Source organism: Calidris pugnax, unplaced genomic scaffold, assembly GCF_001431845.1.
Source record: "Calidris pugnax isolate Ruff unplaced genomic scaffold, ASM143184v1 scaffold56, whole genome shotgun sequence".
Taxonomy (NCBI): Eukaryota; Metazoa; Chordata; class Aves; order Charadriiformes; family Scolopacidae; genus Calidris; species Calidris pugnax.
In genome coordinates, this window is record NW_015090839.1 from 2,821,987 (window position 1) to 2,840,296 (window position 18,310).

General features: G+C 38.7%; 1 protein-coding gene across 20 annotated transcripts in view; it reads right to left on the reverse strand.

Moving 5' to 3' along the window:
* Positions 1-257: 257 nt before the first annotated feature.
* NRXN3 (neurexin 3) overlaps positions 258-18,310 on the reverse strand; it is a 925,309-nt gene continuing 907,256 nt past the window's right edge. For 8 of the 20 annotated variants that reach the window (XM_014941879.1, XM_014941872.1, XM_014941871.1 and 5 more), the window contains one exon: positions 258-1,603. In XM_014941879.1, coding sequence (XP_014797365.1) covers positions 678-1,603 — 926 coding nt within the window. In that variant the 3' untranslated portion in view covers positions 258-677. Of the gene's footprint in view, positions 1,604-8,565; positions 9,295-18,310 lie in introns of all 20 variants that reach the window. The other 12 variants (XR_001412019.1, XR_001412018.1, XR_001412017.1 and 9 more) reach the window with 4 other exon arrangements.

Sequence of the window (18,310 nt, forward strand, 5' to 3'; positions counted from 1 at the left end):
GGTATTAGTCAGAGATTGGTCATGTTTTTTCTTTCTGCTGCCAAATGCGAATTTGGCTTCGTGACTGTTTTTATAACTCAGGGACATTGTATAAATCTTTAAATTCATATACAAGTGATCTTTCTTTTTTAATAATGAAGAAAAAAGGTTTTACTTTTCTTTTGCTTGTCTATGTTTCATTTGCTGATATAAAGTATTTGTTCTTGGTGCACTGGGATACAAACAAAAGCCACTTTTGGCGTTGTTGGGTTAGTGTGTTTTTTTTTTTTTTTTTTTTAAATAAGGAAACTGAAAAATTATCGATACAGTCAGGGATCACGAACATTGTTAAAGACTCACTTGGAGATATGAAACAAGTAAGCCATGAAGTCTTCTACCTTTGCAGAAAGTTCAGCGGAGGAGGAGATTTGGAGACGTCCAAGTTGACTAACAGGGCAGAGCTGTGCGCGCCATCTCCAGAACGCTAAGTGTGCTTTATAATACATTAGGGCAGAGTTTGCTGACTCCAAGCGATGACTGAGACATTAACAGTCACTGCTGAATTATTTTTTTTTTTTTTTTCCCAATACTTTTTCCCACAAACGATATCTCCCAATCTCGTTCGCTGCAATGGGTCTGATATTTCAGTTAAATCTCATTAAGTATTTATATATTTATATATAAATAAGTATTCTTTTTTACACATAATACTCTTTGTCCTTGTTTTTCTGTTTCTTGTGGCCGCTCTTTGAGCTCTGCTGCTTCTCCTTCACGAGCGTGCCGTTGCTCTGGGCTGAGTTGCTGATGTAGTTCCGCGTCTCGTCCACCTGATAGGACCCCTCGTCCCTGTTCCTGTACTTGTACATGGCGTACAGGAGGATGAGGATGCAGAGGGCGGCAGCAGCCACAATGCCGACGACCATCCCCGTTGTGCTGCTCGACTCGCGGACCACCTCTGAGGCCCCCGGAACCCGTCTGATTCCTGGCTCCGTGGGGTTTGCTGTGGGCACATTACGGAACATGGGGGAAGTGATTAGCGGGCTCTTCAGCTTTGTGCTGTCTAGCTCATAGGCAGTGGGCAACGGAAGCAAGACTATGTCAGGCTGGGGTTTGAGCTCACGGTTATTCATTTTGCCGGCTGGCAATTTGGGCACCATCCCAGTCGAGGACGAAGCTGTGGAGCGGATCAGCTCAGGGGACAAAGACGTGGTAGTAGTCCTACCAGTTTCGGAGACTTTGTTAGGTCTAAAGTCCTTGGATTCCCACTTGGGTGCGTGTGCTTTGTAGCCACCTTCGAAGATTGAAGTGGAAAGACTCTTATCTGTTACCAAGGAGAAGGTGGTGTAAAAATCTTCATCATCAGTAGGGGGTAGGTTAGAGTCAAAGGTTTCCCCTGAGCCATACCCAGATATCACCAAGCCATCATCATCACAACCATCGCTGCCTTGGTCCGACAAGCAAGGTAACCCCGCCTCAGAGGTCATGGACAGGGAATCTTTGGTGGTCTCAATAATGGTGAGGAGGGGGCGAAAGGTAGGGGGAAGTGTAATGAAAGGTGCACGAGTAGCAATAGGAGGGATATCTAAAGGGTCTTCTACAAGTAGAGGGATAACTAATTCACCTCCTGGGATGGAAAAGAGAAAAAAAAAAAAGAAGATTAGTACATTTTAATGACACAATGCACCATTTTCAATTCTCTTAACCCGGGGGCGAGAGAGGATTTGGGCGTTATGAGAAAGTGTCAGGGAGGAGGTTTTTTGCCCTAACTATGCTGCCCACATACTTTCCCAGGGGTGCCTTCCATTCTTCCCTCCCACCCTTCTTTGACGTTGGTAAACTGCATGTTCCAGTTCCGTCTCCTTTTAGCCTATGCTAGGTACATACAGTGAAATACTCTGAATTTTTTGGGACCCAAATTTTTGATTTTTTGAAGATACTCTCAAGTGACTCTGTGTACATCAGTTTTTGGTAGTGAACTTTCTTAAGTATTTAATTACAAGGCTGTTTAAATGAATTCTTACAGCTTTCATGAAGCAATGTTCTCCTAGATGGATTTTTACCACTCATCTTGCCTGTTTTTCCTCCTCTTATCCTTTTTATTTAAAACAACATTGGTATCTCTTCTCTGCCATTCAAGTCTGCTCACCCGCCGTAACAGTTTATAAGGCCTTTCCCTAAGGTCTTTCCCATCCATGAAGTTCTCCTTGATTGTTGCCTGGTTTTTAAATTGAGAGAAGGTTCATGAAAGTTGGGGGTGGAATAAGAACCAAGTACTTACTGGGGTCCATGAAGGTACAGAGCTCTACTCAATGCTTGTTTATCTCTTTTTAATCTTACCATTCTGTTGAACACTAGGGATTTCCCTTTCCTTACATCTTTTGGGGCTACTAATGCCACACTATCTTCATCTTCAGTTCTTCTTGATATTCCTTTACTATAATTTGATTAAAAATTAAGATAGACTTTATTGTTATTGATGATATAACTGAATAAGGACACTGATGACCCAAGTTAGCACTTGTGCCCAGGAGTGTACTGCAGAAGTTGTCTTCACACCTGCTGTTACTTCTTGATAGGCAGACAGCTGGGATCAGTACTGCTGTTTACTAACGTGATGGCTACCTGCCTACAGAGGACTGAAAATAGGCTTTACTCTTGAAGTAGAAAAACAAAGCTACAGCTATAGCTTTTGTAGTTTATCGCAGTATAATCCGCAACTGAAACAAGAAAATCAGTGCATCATTTCTATGATTTGGTTTCTGAGCAGCAATATTGCTACTTTCAGGGTAGCACTCCTGTTTGTAACATGACCGTACTCCTCCTGAGCCTCTGGGTCATTAGGACTCCAATGTTTTACTCTGATGTGGAGGCACAGTTAATTTAATTCTTTTAATTCAGATTGCACAGTCTTCTGCTGACGTACAGGTCACTAACACTTTTTTAGGGTGAGCCATGTTGCTTTTGAAAGTTCATCTGATGTATAGTCATCTAGATGTGTCGGAAGGAGTGCAGCTCAGTAAGCAGAATTTCTAATGCATAGGAAAATTTGATTTATACTCACCATTGCTTAAGGAAAGATACACAAAAGAAATTTTGCTTCTAAATAAATAATTCTGGCTTTTACTTATGTATTAAGAACTGCTAATGAACAGTTTAGCATTGTTACAATGCTGAACAGCATCAGGGTCAAAATTCTGCTCTCTCTTATCTACACTGTATGTTACAGGCACTTATTTCCCATTGAATACTGCCAGTAATGTCCATGGGAATTCTATAAAGAATATGGTCTAAAATCATAATCCCTTCTAAATATATTTGGAGAGCAATATATTTGAACAAATTACATATTGAAGATAGCAATATACTGAAAAAGGTACTTAACGGTTTGATTAAATCTGGATAGCTGAACTAGCAATATGGCTTATTCTTATCCTTAATGAGAAACTAAGTGGTGACACAGTTTAATCAATTGAAACAGATTTATCTCAGAGGTACCAGGGTAGAAATTAGGCCAAAATAAGAAATGCATACAAAGTTAAAGTTAAGATATAAAGGGCCAATTTAAATATGGTGTTTAATTTTCTGAGCTTCTTCAGTATGTTCATACCACTTTTGTTACTGCATAGAGAATGAAGAAATAAGTATATGTTTAAAATAACGTCAATCTCTTCAAACTATGTATCTTCAAAAGATTATGTAGAAAACAGAAAGTGTAGTCTGCCAAATGGCTACACGGCATTTTTTCCTCATGCGTCTGAGCTGTTTTCTGTGCAATGTAGAAACTAGAGCATGTAATATGATTTATATATGTCCAGAAGCCCTATCCGTGGCTAGAGTAGGGCATCTATAATCTATGCAAACAGGTGGTCTCAGGATAAACTTGGAGTGTGCCTCTGAGGGAAAGATCATCCATGAGTCTGGTAAAAATGAATAACAATAATAGCATTTAAGTGTGCATTACATTAAAATGCATGAGTGGGGAATTAAAGTCCCAGAAAGTCAGGGATAGGTAATGTCCCTTTAAATGCCTTTTTAAGATCAGTCTTTTACTGTCAAAAAGTGGTATTAATCTGTGATTTTTATTTACTATCTGTGGCACCCTATTGGAAAAAAAAATCAGTTTGGTAGCTTTTAATTGCTCATGGAGAGCCTTGTAGTGCCTTTGTTATTAAAATCTGTTATACTGGCACACAGTATCAGTATGTAGTTGATCTGCCACCCACTGGGGCAATATTTTGGGCAGTTTCCTTCCAAAGATAAATTATTTTGGTCCTATTAATTATTAATTTTTCTGAAGGAATCAGAAATATCTTACATTTAATATGAAGACCTTTCTTTTGCTCCAGTAAAACTAGGTCATAGTTCTACAGTTTTTCTTGCTGTCAAGGACTCAAGCCAATGATCAAGAGTATTGCAACTTTAAAAATGATCATGGTCTTCCTAAAATGTTAAGAAAAGTTGATAGCGTTGCTATGGTAAGTGGGGTTTCACATAAATGATGGAGAGCAGATCGGAGCTTTTTAATTCCAGCAAGTCTGTTGGATGGAATAAATAGGACAGAATCAGGAATGTGTGTTATAAAGCTTTAATCTCACAATATATGTGAGAAGAGAAATAACTTCCATATCAGAATGATTAGATTAACTTTGATTTCCCATTCAATTGTTTAACCTCATGTCTAGTTTTATTCCAGATTGTCCAATAATCCATAGTATATTTGCCTGCATAGTATAAAGAGACTGTTAAAGGTCCTTCATTAGGAATCACTTCTCCATCAAGGAGTTAATTTGTTACATTTACTTAAGACAATATCTTAAGTAAAGTATCAGGGAGATGGTGGTAAGGGTGGTAATGATGCTTTGAATTTTTTAGTTTTCTTTCTGTCTGTAATGGAAGATACTGTGAAACTGAAAAGAAAAAGCTGTGTGGGAGAAGGTAACTCAGAAAAAGCACTTTAGGTATCAAATCTGGCTTCTGTTTCATTGGTATGTTAGGCATCTATGCAAAACTCACAGCAAGCTAGAAGCTGTAGGTCTAATAGGATGCAAGCACTGAATGCTTCTTGGGGTATATGATTTATAGAGAAGTTAAAACATCCTTTAAAATGGTGTGATAAAAATGCCACTCGGTCTAAAAGAAATGTGTTATTTAAGGATAACAGGGAATGTAAATTCTGAAAAGCTACCAGGAAAGTGTGAGAAATGTGAACACCAACATCTATGGAGGGGAGCAAGTGCAAACTTTCATATCATACCTGCAACCAACTCGTGTTACTGGTACTATATTTCTACTCCTAAGAGACACCAGGGGGAGTCTGGTGACAGGCAGATGGTAAGTGTGCTCTAAGGGGAACCACCTTTCACAAAATGACAGCTGAGGCAGCAGGAAGCTGCCTGGAGCCAGTGGTCCTTTGATGGAGAAGTGGTGCCTCTTGCCCAGGGCCCGAGGTTGGTTTAAAGGTAAGCACTGAAAGATTTAAAAGACAGAGTGCCATTTGGTTGCCAAGAATATCTTACGTGGGGTTTGGCTCCTGAAAGGTTTGCTGTGGAAAGTCAATTATTTAAAGATTTGGGTCACTAGAAAAAGCTAAAGAGGAGCCCCTGAAAATCCTCACATGGCAATTTGGAAGGGACATACATTTGAGGCAGGTTTTATGTCTGTATTTTCCTATCTGAAGTTTTTATTTTTCTTGCAGTGTCTACCATTTTTCCAATCACAAAATTAATGCTTTGCAGCCTTGAATAAAACACAGTTTTAACTTCCAAATTGTTCTGTGCTTAAAAAAAATAATAAAAAACACAATTTGGGCCATGGCTTCAAAATGTATGATTCTGTTTGTGGATGCCACGGGCCATTTCCTGGTAGTTACAGGTTTTTCCCCCTTCTTTCTGTTGGCTGTTAAGCACCAGTTAACAGTGTTCACTGGTATGCTGCAAGCTCAGCGTTACTTTAGCAATCCAAAGATTTCACAAGGATTTTCCAGATTTAATTTTCACCTACTTTGTGCTTTTACTCCTAAGCAGGGAATGGATGTTTTCCAAACAGAAATACGTTTTTAAAAAAGCTTCTGTTGACAGCACAATGCCAAAGGATTAAACAAAAGGGAAACGGATAAAATGGTTTCCTCTGCAGTGACATAAATACAAAATTAGTTCGCCCATCAATGGTATGGTTGCAAAAAATTACTGAACAGTAAACTAGAAGAAGTACTGAGAGAACTGAGGTCTGTGAGATTGGAAACCTTACAGTGAGCAGCCCAGTGCTCTGCCTGGCCTTCTCGTTCCACGAAGCAAACACAGCGTGCATATATTCCTTAAAAGTTAGCCTTTACATCTAGCACATATACTATTTTCAAGGAGTTGTGCTTTTCTTTAAACTACTAAGATCATTTGGGATATAAAAGGTCTACTTTAGCCTTGGAGCTGCCCTGCTTTTTGCTTTATGAGCGTATTTATAGATATATAATTCATACCTCTGGGGCTGATATCCAGTAAGAGTTCTCTGCCACTGGAATAGACAGAGTGTTAAAAATTTAATAGAAGCCTTATGAACTGTGAGGATGTGGGCGAGTCATGAATGCAGAGGGCACCAATAAAAAAAAAGAAAAGAAAACAACCTGAAAAACTGTAGCAGCCGCCAGCTTTCATCTTTAGAGCCACCACTGCTTCACTGGAGTCTCAGGCATCAAACTGATGCAGGACAAAAGGCACACAAAGCCTGAAAGATTTATCTTCTGCTGATGAAGATAAGGGACACACCCTTATCATCCCCCTCTTTTCCAGCTGTGGTTGAAAAGCTGCTGAACGCCATCCACAAAGGCTGCACAACTCATCCATTTCTGCAGGCACTTGAAATTCTGCATCCAAAATCTGTCATTTTCATTTTATTCTTATAATAATTCCTTACCTTTTTTCCTCTCTGCATCAACACAATAATTCCTTATTAAATGACTGAGTTAATAAATTTCAGTCTAATGGTGTTTTAGTTAATTCTTCTTTGAGTCCTCTGAGGATGAAAAGGGGAAATTATTCAGAACATAGTCCCTGATTCACAGGAAAGATGATGCTAATGCAAAACCTAGCAGATGAACATTCTCAATATTTTCTGCTCTTTGCAGTCTGATTTAATTGCAATTAACAGTCAGTAGTAGAGAGAAAAACATAACTTCCACAGTGGAATACTGCAACTTTTCATCTTAAATATCTCCTTTTCCTTTCAGAGAATATGTAATCCTCAAAGTGATTATATAAAATACTTACTCTGTTGGAGTTGGTTGAAAAGCATTTCCTAAGCCCCTCAAACTATACTAAAAGACGTTAGTTATTGCAGTGCTTCCTAATACATGGCTCATGAGCAACGGGAAGGTACAGGGTTTGAGGGGTCACGAACACCATGTTAATGCTGGGCTGTGCTTCATCACTGTATGTTCTTAGTCACCTTTGTGCAGTTTCAGTGAGACAGATAAGAATACCTTCCAGAGAGGAACTAACATGGTGTCTGCAGGCAGGATTCCAGAGCAAAACCAAGTAAAACCAATTGAACATGCCCTCTTCCATCTCCCGTCATTATTTTAAACTTTTATGGTTAATTGGTGACAGCTTCCAACTCAGCATAATTATTTGTTCTGTTTTCAGCATCAGTTGTTCAAAGGACTTGATGCTTGAACCTAATTACCTACTGTGCACAGAATTACTATGCAGGAATGGTGAAAACATACGTGGTTGTGAGGAAATACAGCTTTTTCTTGCTTTTACTTACTGTTTTACTTAAGGAAATGAATCCAAATCTCTTTTGAAGTGAGGAAATTTTAGAGGTTCAGGATGCGAGTTTCAGTAGGAAATTGTCTGTCAAATGTACCATTTTTGGATGACATTAGCAAGCCTGATACTGGTCATAACACGATGGGTGCATTTACCTGGTAAGAGTACACTTGAGAGTATCATTTAGACTGGACATCAGGCAGGTAATCAGCAATGGAGAAAATTGATAGAAGTAAAACACTTTCATGGGAATAAAGTAGGAATGATGTGGAGCTGCAGTAAGAAGACCCTGAGAGCTACCAAAATGCTAAAATCTCATCGTTTTTTACTTGACATAAAGGTTATACCACCAGGCTACATACAATTTAAGTAGCATGAAAGAAAGTAGCATTACTGGTGATTCTTTTGGGGAAAGGGAAAGGGGAAAAAAAGCTCTAGAGAGGAACTGAGAAAGAATAGGAGCAAACTACCACAGGCTCCTTTACCCCCTCCTAAGCACAAGAGAATCTGGTAATTGACAATATACAAAGAGCACATAACATAAAGGCAAATACAAACTGATTCAAAAATAAATAAATGAACTTATACATTTGTCATAAAACAAAACCATATACTAGAAAATAAAAAATGCCACAGCAACAAGGTCAGAAAAAGGAAAAACATAACAAGTCATTCATTTTAGCAGCAAAAGAAAGATTAAAACCTACAAGAACTGAAAAAAAAGATGAAAATCAAAAACATTATTTCCTTTAAAAAAAAAAGTAATCAAAAATACATAAAAATATTTAGAAAGCATACCACATTGATTTCGTAACAGTCAACTTACATCAACAAATTGCCCGCATGTTTTTTGGCATGAAAGGAAAAATTTACAAAAGAAAGTTGTGTAAGAATGCTCTTGGACAAGTAGCATTGCCACATTCTCGTAACTTGCTTTTTTTCGTTGTTTCTTAAAAACTTTTTTAGCAAAATGTTTATTATTTCTTTTTAATATAATTGTTTTACAACAAAGGGCGATACAGGGAGGCAACAACACATACATCCACACCACATAACATGAAAAGAAAAAAATCTTGCACCTTAACAAATTTGAACTTGTTTTTTTTTCTGCTGTTTTTTGGTTGTATTTTTTTATCTTATGTAAAGTTGTTAGCATATTACAGTTGAAAAATCCTGTACACTTTATAGAATTTACTTTTGCTTGTTTGCATATCTACATATATAATGTTTTTTGAAAAGCAAAGTTTGTTGCTTTTTTGCCTTTTTGGTCAATTTGATATATATTTTTTTAAACATTTTCTTTTTTTCTATAATTTTTGTGTGTGTGTGTTTTAAGGAATGGATGACTGCACATAAAATTTTAACAATGCTAAAGAAAGGGGTGGTGGAGGGGAACTTATGGGAAGAAAAGATGCCTAGGGTGGATGGAGTGGGGGTGTAAAAATCTATGAGTGTACTACACAGGAGATGAAGATGATGGGAGTGAATGTGTAAGTCAGTTGCCATGTCCATGTAAGGGCGGTACGGAGTGATCTAGCAGCATTAGAGCTTCTGGCTGTAAGGAAGGGATGGGCAATATACAAAAACAAATGAGCATATTCATGCCCATCAACAAAAAGAAAGAACAGAACTCTAACATTGACAATCTCACAAACCCTAAGCTGCAACTTCTTCAACATGCAAGTTACAAAAAATTAATAATTATAGTATTAATATTTACATTTTCATTAAAGGTTCTCAAATTATAAAAACAGTTAAAACGTTTCCCTACTAAAAATAGCAGTAAAAATACATAAACTAATAATAATAATTAATAATAATAATAATAATAATAATAATAATAACCAGAGAGTAAAACAAAAAAACAAGGAAACTAGTTTTATGCATTGGAATTAGAACAACTTCATCTGTAGCTACCCACAGCCTCCTTCTTAGAATCATCTTTTCTGAAGTCCATCAAATTGACATCGGTATTCTCAATAATTTGAGACAATCATTTCTTGAGCACATCAAATCACTGTTTTGAACAGAATGACTGTGTTGGTACACCCCTTCCCCACTCTCAAATTAGATTACTTTTATATTCAGATTCTCTAGAGAATCTCAAAAATGCAGCTGTAGGATTCTGCCAGTGAAGTAGTTCCTTATTTAAAGAGGGAAATAGAGGGAAAAATTGCAGAAAACAATTCATAACTCTTTTGTTTTGTTTTGTTTTTCATTATTAGATTGGAACAAACCAAATCTAAGATAGAAATTCAACCATTGAAAAGAAATACATCAAAATATAACTATGTAGAGATATACTAAAAAAAAAAGCAAAAAATGAAAAAGAGCACTTTGTTCCCAGGAAGAAGGGAGATAAGAACAATTGTGGGGTTTTAAAATTTTATTTTTAAAGAAAAAATTATTCCACAGACTTTCAAGGATGAACAAACCAGATGCACACATTGAAAGGAACAGACAAAGCAGTCTAGGGACACTTTCAACATTTTGATATTTTTTTTTTGTTGAGAATTGGATTCCCTTCCCTCCCCCTCCCATTTAAATTTGTTTTCAATTGTTGGCCAAAAACCCCACCACCCTCCAGTGTTGCTTTTTTTTTTAATAGATCTTTTTTTTTTAATCACTTCTTTTTAAAATAAACATGGAGAGGAAAAAAAAAAGAAAGGACGTGCAGTCTGGATGTACGTCATAAATAGACATAGAAAAAGATAGAAGAAATTGGCTGAGATCGACAAATGGGTTATATAATAGCTTAATTTTACTGTAGGATGTTAATAATAATGCATGCTTAAAGTAAGTTGCATTTAGGGAAAGTAGAAAAACAGAACAGCAAGCAAGGACTTGGGGGGCAGGAGGGCAGAGGGGAGGGTGGGGTGGAGAGGGGGTGTACCATCCATGCCTTTCCAGAAAGGGCAAAGCACATTCCAGCGGGTTCTTTACATTTCTGGGGGAGGTCAGAAGAGGAGAAAGGTGAGGAGAAATCGTAAGCTATGTTAGGACACACTTTTCACCCTGGCTATGACCTTGTATTTGGATCAAGCGCTCAAAACTCCAGACGCCAGCCCTTATTCTGGCACTGTCTCTCCAGGGCATTCCCAAAATGAGTGGCATTTATTTTTCTGCTTAGTCAGACTGGGCTTATTCCTGTAAGTGCTGATCAGCTTGAGCAAAGGGTGAAGAATTAGTTCTTGCAAACACACTCTGCTATGCTGGAAAAGGCTACGGCTGTAGTGAATATTTATGTGAAGTGGTGAGCCATCATTCAGGCGTGCTGGCCGTGGTTACTGCTGGGGACCCGCCAGTTACCAGTATTTGGTACTCAGGCCACATGATTTTACAGAGGGGCCAAACCTGCCACTGCTGGCGTTAAGACTGAGACTAGTTTGTCCTATGCTACTAAAGGATTTAAAGTTCAAGAAGATGTTATTAATCAGTTCTATCTGAGTCTTTACTAAAACTGGATCCCAAATACTGTATTTCTGAGAGGGGGGCTTGGCTTCCTCTGAATTCCCTAGGCGATACATACAATGTCCGTATTTTTTGTGTTTTATACACGACCATCATCCTGACATCAGAGTCCTTCTAAGAAGGAACTCAGGACCCCAGCAAAACAACCAGTTCTGTCTGGTGTTTTAGGAGAGGGAAAACATTATATATAAAGCTTTGGACCCTGTGGATGGATCTCTCCAGGAGATGGGAAAAGCAGGCTGTAAGCACTGTGCGTACCTTAGCTTTCCACCAGGAACGCGAGATGATTTCATAACCCATCAACCCATAAAGGTCATGCTGCCACCCATCAGTGCAAGTGGGTGGCTATCTTGAGCTTGAATTTCTGGGAAGAATGGGCCTATCCACCCTCTAGATGTGGCCAGGGGTACTTTTGTATAAATACAATAACAAACCGGTAGGGTGTTTTGGGACTTATTAACTTAAGGGACAATAGCACCTCTAAAGCCACTGAGAGATCAGCATTAGTTCTGGGGAATGTTAATTAAGCATAAACCCCACAAAAAACTAAATAGCCCAGATTGGTTTTAGATGCATTACTGAAAAGTGTCCAGTTTTGAGAGGTGTTATGTGAGAAGACTCTTAACTCCTACTTTAGACAAGATGAAGGTTGCGCTGACTACCAGCACAGTGCATCTGTAGCTGGAATGTACCATGCCTCTGCTGGAAGACTGCACTGGACCTATCTCCTACATCCCTTTGGAAGACTTGTTAGGAAGGGAAGAGGTCCGACCAAAGAAAAGGAAACCTGGTCAGGGTGATCTCAGGGACAGAACATGCAGGTTATAGGAAGCAAAACATTGGTCTACATAGGAAATTTGGGGGATTCATTTGTGGATCAGAAAAGATTGGCTAGGAATAGAAAAAAAATGACAGAAGTGAAGCCTTTGCAGACCTCAGTGGAGATTTTTATTTGGTAAGGTTTCAAGGCTAGTGTCCCTGGACACCACTCCCTACCAGGATTCTGAGGCTCTGGTTTAATTGTACTTAGGGAGTTTCACAAAGAGGCATTTAAGCTTTGAATTTTAATCAGTATTTGTCATGACTTGCAGCTGGATTTTCAGAGCAGTGAAATATCCCCCTTCGGCACATTAGAATTGAGTGCCTTCTCTTTGATGCAAAACAGACCGTTAGGCATGGGTCTGGTTGCCAACCGCGCAGTCCGTGTCAGGCCACTCCAGCAAATACTTATGCCCTATTTGATGACAAACGCCTAACTTGTTGCATGAGGGTCTGGAAAAGCCTTTTACTGCCTGAAAGATCAAAAGAGCTAAAGAACCACAACTGGAGCCAGAGACACTTATAGAGATGACAAGATTTTGTAAGGGAAATCTTGATGTTAGACTTACAAGAGGATTTGAAGGGTGCTAAACAATTTTTTCTTCACTCAGTCAGTACAGAGGTGCTTGAACAGAAGCAGAGTTCTTCGGAAAATCTGGGTCCAGCAATTTCTGCTGAGGCTAGGAAAATATTCTCCAGCCTTTTAAAAAATCTAGCTGTTAATAGTCAAAACTAGATGTCCTAATTTGAAAATTGGATCCTAAATGTTTCCACATGAAGCTACACAGACAATATTTTATTACTGAACATTTAGGAAATTATTCCTCAGAAAAGCAAAGATTAAAAAGTATAGCCATTGCAGCCTTTTTTTTATCTTCAAAAACTTAAAGTAGATCCAAGAACCGGGAATAAAGGAATCTGTACTATCAAGGTGTACAAGTTTCTTGTTTGAAGGACTGAGCCAAGACAGCCAACTTTTTCAAATGAAAAAATCTATATTTGAAAAAGGAGACATTTTTACAAAAAGCCCCTTGCTCAGCAGCTTTAATTAATTTGTATTTTCTCATTTTTTGTTTTCAAGTTGCATTTTAAAATGCTGCTGTTGAAGGTAATGTCTATTTCTGTGTATTTTAAGGAGCAAAATGATAGATGGCAAATGAAGATCTAAGGCTGCATTACTGCCCCCAGGCTCATGCTAACCTCTGGAACTTCTGTGCCTTCTACCACTCTAGTCCTCGGGCTCCATCAAGCTGACGGTTTATCTCTTCCTTAACACACCGATCCCTACGTTATTTGAGTTCTGTGCACTAAAACACAACCCAATCTCATTATCAACCAGCTGTACCAGCTGCTTCTTCTGACCTAGTTGTCCAGTTATACTGTTCATGAACTTCAAATGCCCAGGATTCCCTGCTGGCCTAATCATGCATCCTCCTTATTTGGGATATTTTTCTTTCTGTATTTTTATGTGCTGTAATTGCAAAACAAGGATGAGGCCAGGAAATTATTTTTTTAATTTTTTTGGTACTTTGACCTAATTAGGATAGGACCCAAGACTCTCAGTGCTAAAAGAGAGCGTGCATTTTACCACTGCATAATCTGGGCTCCCAAACTGCTGTTACCTTTGCAAGTTTATATATCATGCAGTACCCTCTTAGGGTCATTTAAAGCCACATGCTTTGGGCAAGGATACTAATGACACAGATTTCTAAGCAGCTGATACTATCAAAATATCAGTGAAAAGAAACAAACGGAGGATTCCCAGTGAACTGGAAAACGTTCCTTTTCCTGTAAAAAAAATACCCACAACATAGAGAAAAAGGTACTGTTAGCTATGCATCTGCTTTTAGCTTCAAGATATGTTGGCAGCATGTTCTCCTCTGGCTAAAATTTTTTGGTGGCAGAAATATATGTTAAATAGATAAGGTGGGGGAAAAAAACCCTCCACTTCAGGCGTGTGTCTGTACACCAAGGAAGAGAAGAACCTTCCCAATTTCCAGTGATTTCACCATAAAATAAATACATACACAAACATGGACTAAGAGACTTGGTTCTCTCCCTCCCCAGAAAAATGGTTAAGTGCACTCTACAGCTGTTAAAAGTTAGTGAACTTAACTCTTCCTAATATAAATACCAGAAATGCTAGATCCAGCAAGAAACCCTCCTAAGAGCTATAGATGCTGCATGGCTTTTCTGATTGTCCACAACTCAGTCATTATCTGGCATATTAGGAAAATGGAAGAAAACAAGCAGAAGAGGGGGGAAAGATTGTTCTACAGGATGAAGTCCCAAGAAAGAGAAGGCAGGTGGGGCATTCTGGCAGGAATCTGGGAAACTTGGTAGTTCTAGATGGTCCTGCCTGCTTGTAATAGCTCCCAAAACAACCTGCTCATTCTTGCATGCTTTTAACCTTTCTCAGAGTAGTATTTTTCATATACCCAGACAAATGAATGCTCAACACACAACAAATACCAAACAGCTTATAGATTAATAGGAGTAAAATACTAATTTTCAAGGCAACCCCTCATCCCTCCCCCATACCCAGAATAAAAATCTGTTCCTGTGATTGCCATCAGTTATCTGCACTAATTTAAACTGTAAAAGAAGAGTATTTGGTAAGCTGGTCCACTACGAAACACAGAGAGATAGGAATAGCCTAAGTAGATAAATTAGTTATATCACTTCCCTTGCACCGTCTGTTTGTACTGGCTAAAAGCTCTCTCATGCTAAGCCTACAGGCACATCTGAAGCTCAGAAATAAAAAAGCTAATCTATAGTAAGCATGTCTGCAAGAGCACCACTGACGAAGTCCCACGTGCTGTCCTGTTTGGTTTTGTGTCTAAGAGTTAATTAATGGGGCTGCTTTACAGCAATGAGCTAGAAAACTATCAAATACAAAAGCCAATTTGCAGATATCAGAGCTAAGGAAATCACAGTGCTAAACCGCCACGGCTCTCTGAGGTAAAGAATTTTTCAGGTGTTTGCCATAAGCTTATTATCTTTTCACATTCCTCCAAACCAAAGAGTATTTTCATGCTTCCAGTGCTAAGCACCCCATCCAATATCACTGGCCTGAAAGCATTCTTCCCATGCATCTTTACTCAACTGTCTCTTTCTCCTGGGAGAAGGATCTGATATGGTTTTTTGAAAGACTGAAGATTGGCATTTGTAGTCAGACCAGCTAAGGCTTTTTTTTTATGTAAAGCTACACTTACTTAATCCTAAAAGTCAGTCATATGGGAAGAAGTCTTTCTGAGTCCTGAGGGATTTTGCAACCACAAACCAGATCCTCATACTGACAAACTCAGTAGCAGAACTCCATCCAATAATTGAGTGGGAGGAGGAACAGTTTACTGTCTGTGGTCTAGACCAATGCAGCAAATGTTTCCTAAGTATTTATGGTACACTAAAATGGACATAAGTTTTTGTTTATCTGCAGACATAGAGCAGCAAGGGTATCTTAGTGTTTCATCCTTTCTTCGGTGTACACAGCTCTCAAGCAGCCAAGATACGTGTCATCAGTTTGTCCAAATGCTAGTGAATAGTGCATGACTACAAATTCCTTCTTGGTAGTCGCATCCCAAGAAGTCTTACACTGGACACTCAAGCTAACTGATACATAAGAGGTATTTCTATGATCTCCTCCATTCATATGTAATTACTTATAAAGATATTTTCATATTGGATTCTTTAAGAAGTCAGTTCTGGTGAACTTTAGAAGTAGACAGGACCCATTTTCAGTGCAGTATTTCTAATCATTTGGATGCTGGGCTACACTTGCATTTCTGTTGAAAGATCCTACAAAGTAATTTAATTCATCTTTCAGCTAGCATAAGCACATTACACTCTCAAAGTCTGTAGCTAGTCCAGCTGCAAGTGACTCAGTGGATGGAACTTCCTTCCTTGCTTTGTGAGAGGAGGATCTAAAGCATAGTCTATTCAAAAGGTTTCTCTTGCAAGGAACTTAAACTTCTCTTCTGATAGCAAAGTAGTGATCCTAGTTCTGCCCTCGATAACCCTCTTCTTTTAGTATTTCCTGCTCCTCTTAGAAACATAAATCAGTGCTGGGAAGAGCCTGCATTTGCAGCTTGTATCCAGAGATAGCTGCTGTGTTTTTATCTTGGAGTTGTAAGCAAAACAAAGCAAAGCAACGCCACACAAAGCAAAATGTTGCCCACTTCTTGGATGGCTGAATAGTCCAGGATCATCCCAGGCATTACTTATCTCTCTGGAAGACATACAAGATCTAAAGCATTTTACTTTATAAGTCCCTTCAGTGAAGCAGCTTATTCTTGGGGATACATGGGAAACAGCACTACTACTACAGATCTTTATTAAGGATCTTTAACAGTCTACACACTGGACTAAGGAAATTTGTTTTACAAGCTGTAGAAGAAAACAGGGGTGTTAATGAATGAGGGTAAGTTGTGTTATACAGACACGGTGATGAATTCCAACTAAAACCAATATATGCTTTCCTTGGAAATTACATCAACGTCCATCAGTCCCTGGTAAAATGTAGAGTGAAGAGAATTTACACTATGATGGTTGGGAAGAAGCTCACTCCAGTAGGCTTTGAACAAAATTCATTTACCTGTGCCTTCATACCTAAACTTTTTTCATAATCAACATTACTGAAAAGGGCATGATAAGTATCTGCATGTTCTCTTCTATTGAGTTTGAGCACTTTTACATCGGCTCCTAGGGTCACTGGTGTGTAAGAGTTAAGAATTGAAGTGACCAGTTCAAACTCATGTAAAAAAACTGTGTGATAAATCCAGGACTACCAAGCACATCTTCCAAATGATGGCTTACCCAGTGGTACAGCCCTGCTTATAATGTAACTCTTCTCTGGATTTTGGATGTCAAAGTATGTCCTTTCTGCTGTGGATTAATTTGGAATAATGTTATTCCCATATCAAGAAAGAAAGCAACACTCAAAAAAAGGTAGTTCCCACAGTGGAAGTTTAAATCTTGACAGTACAAAATGCATCAGGGAAATTAACCGCCTTGGGCAAACCCCTGAAGAACACAGAGAAAAATACCTCAGTGCCAGCTGCTGCAGTTCACATGAATTAGACAAGAGTTAATAGAAATTTTTGATCTGTAATTTTCCTCATGCTACAAGAAGTCTTTTGGACTCCAGAATTGAGGACGAGCCCTTTGGTCTCCTCCTCAGCCAAGAACAAGCCAAAATATTCCCCAGAATTAATACAGGCGTGGCCTCACAGCCATGCTGGAAAGGCCAGGCTGAGTTACCCATCAGCAAAATGAGCTGGTGTTGGCTACACTAAGGTTTTGTATAATACCTCGTAACCTGTAGAGGAAAAATGTTACCTAAGAGACTGTTACCGATGAGAAGATCACTACCATGTAGACTACTGACAGGTTCTACCAAATTACCATTGGGAAGTGGTAGAAAATCACAGGTAGAAATCCTGATATTGAGTAAACATAAGTAAATATAATATGACGGTATTCAAGTTATTATTAAGTTGTTATTTAATTTATTCGCTTAAGTTGTGGCTGAAATACAGCCACAACTCTTCCTCTGAAAAGGGAAAAAGGGAATGCCAAGCTTTTGAGCAGTATGTTAGGTGGTGTTCTCTCACATCAGTTCAGAGGATGCGAGAGGCTCTTTCCTTTTGATTATACTAATGTTTAAATGCACCAGAATCCCCTTGAGACCTCAAGCAGAGGTGTTTGGAGACAGAATGGCAATGACTATTAATCCGTGCTTTGAAGTCAATTCTCCTACTAGGCAGCACTTGTAACTGCATCAGAAATACAATAGAGCCAACTAATGTATGAACTATCTAGCTCTGAAGCACTGCAGGGGAGCCCTTTGTATAGGAGCTTTCAACATGTGAGCTAGTTCTGTCTATCATTTGGAAAAGACAAGAGGGGATAGCGCTGTGATTCAGGCATTTTAGGATGGATTTTTGGCAGGACTTCTTGTTTGTTTGTTTTTATGGGCAAGTTTAATACTAGCCGGGAAGTGCAGAAGCATAAAGAGAGGGGGTCGTTTTTGCAGATTTCCTTTTGAAAGTTCAGGATTACAGTGGTGAAAGGCTGCTGCAGGCAAGTTTGAATCCTCTTTTTCAACACAGTGAATGACTGAAATAAACTCTACTGTGATTCAGAAGCCAAAGCTTTAAGCTGTTTATCAGAGGTTGCATTATAGCAAGAAAGTGGCTGGGAAGGGTATTTGCTCTGTTTTCGTAACAGAATGGATTAGAAGAGAAACAGATCTCATTCCAAAAGTTAACCTACTTTAATAT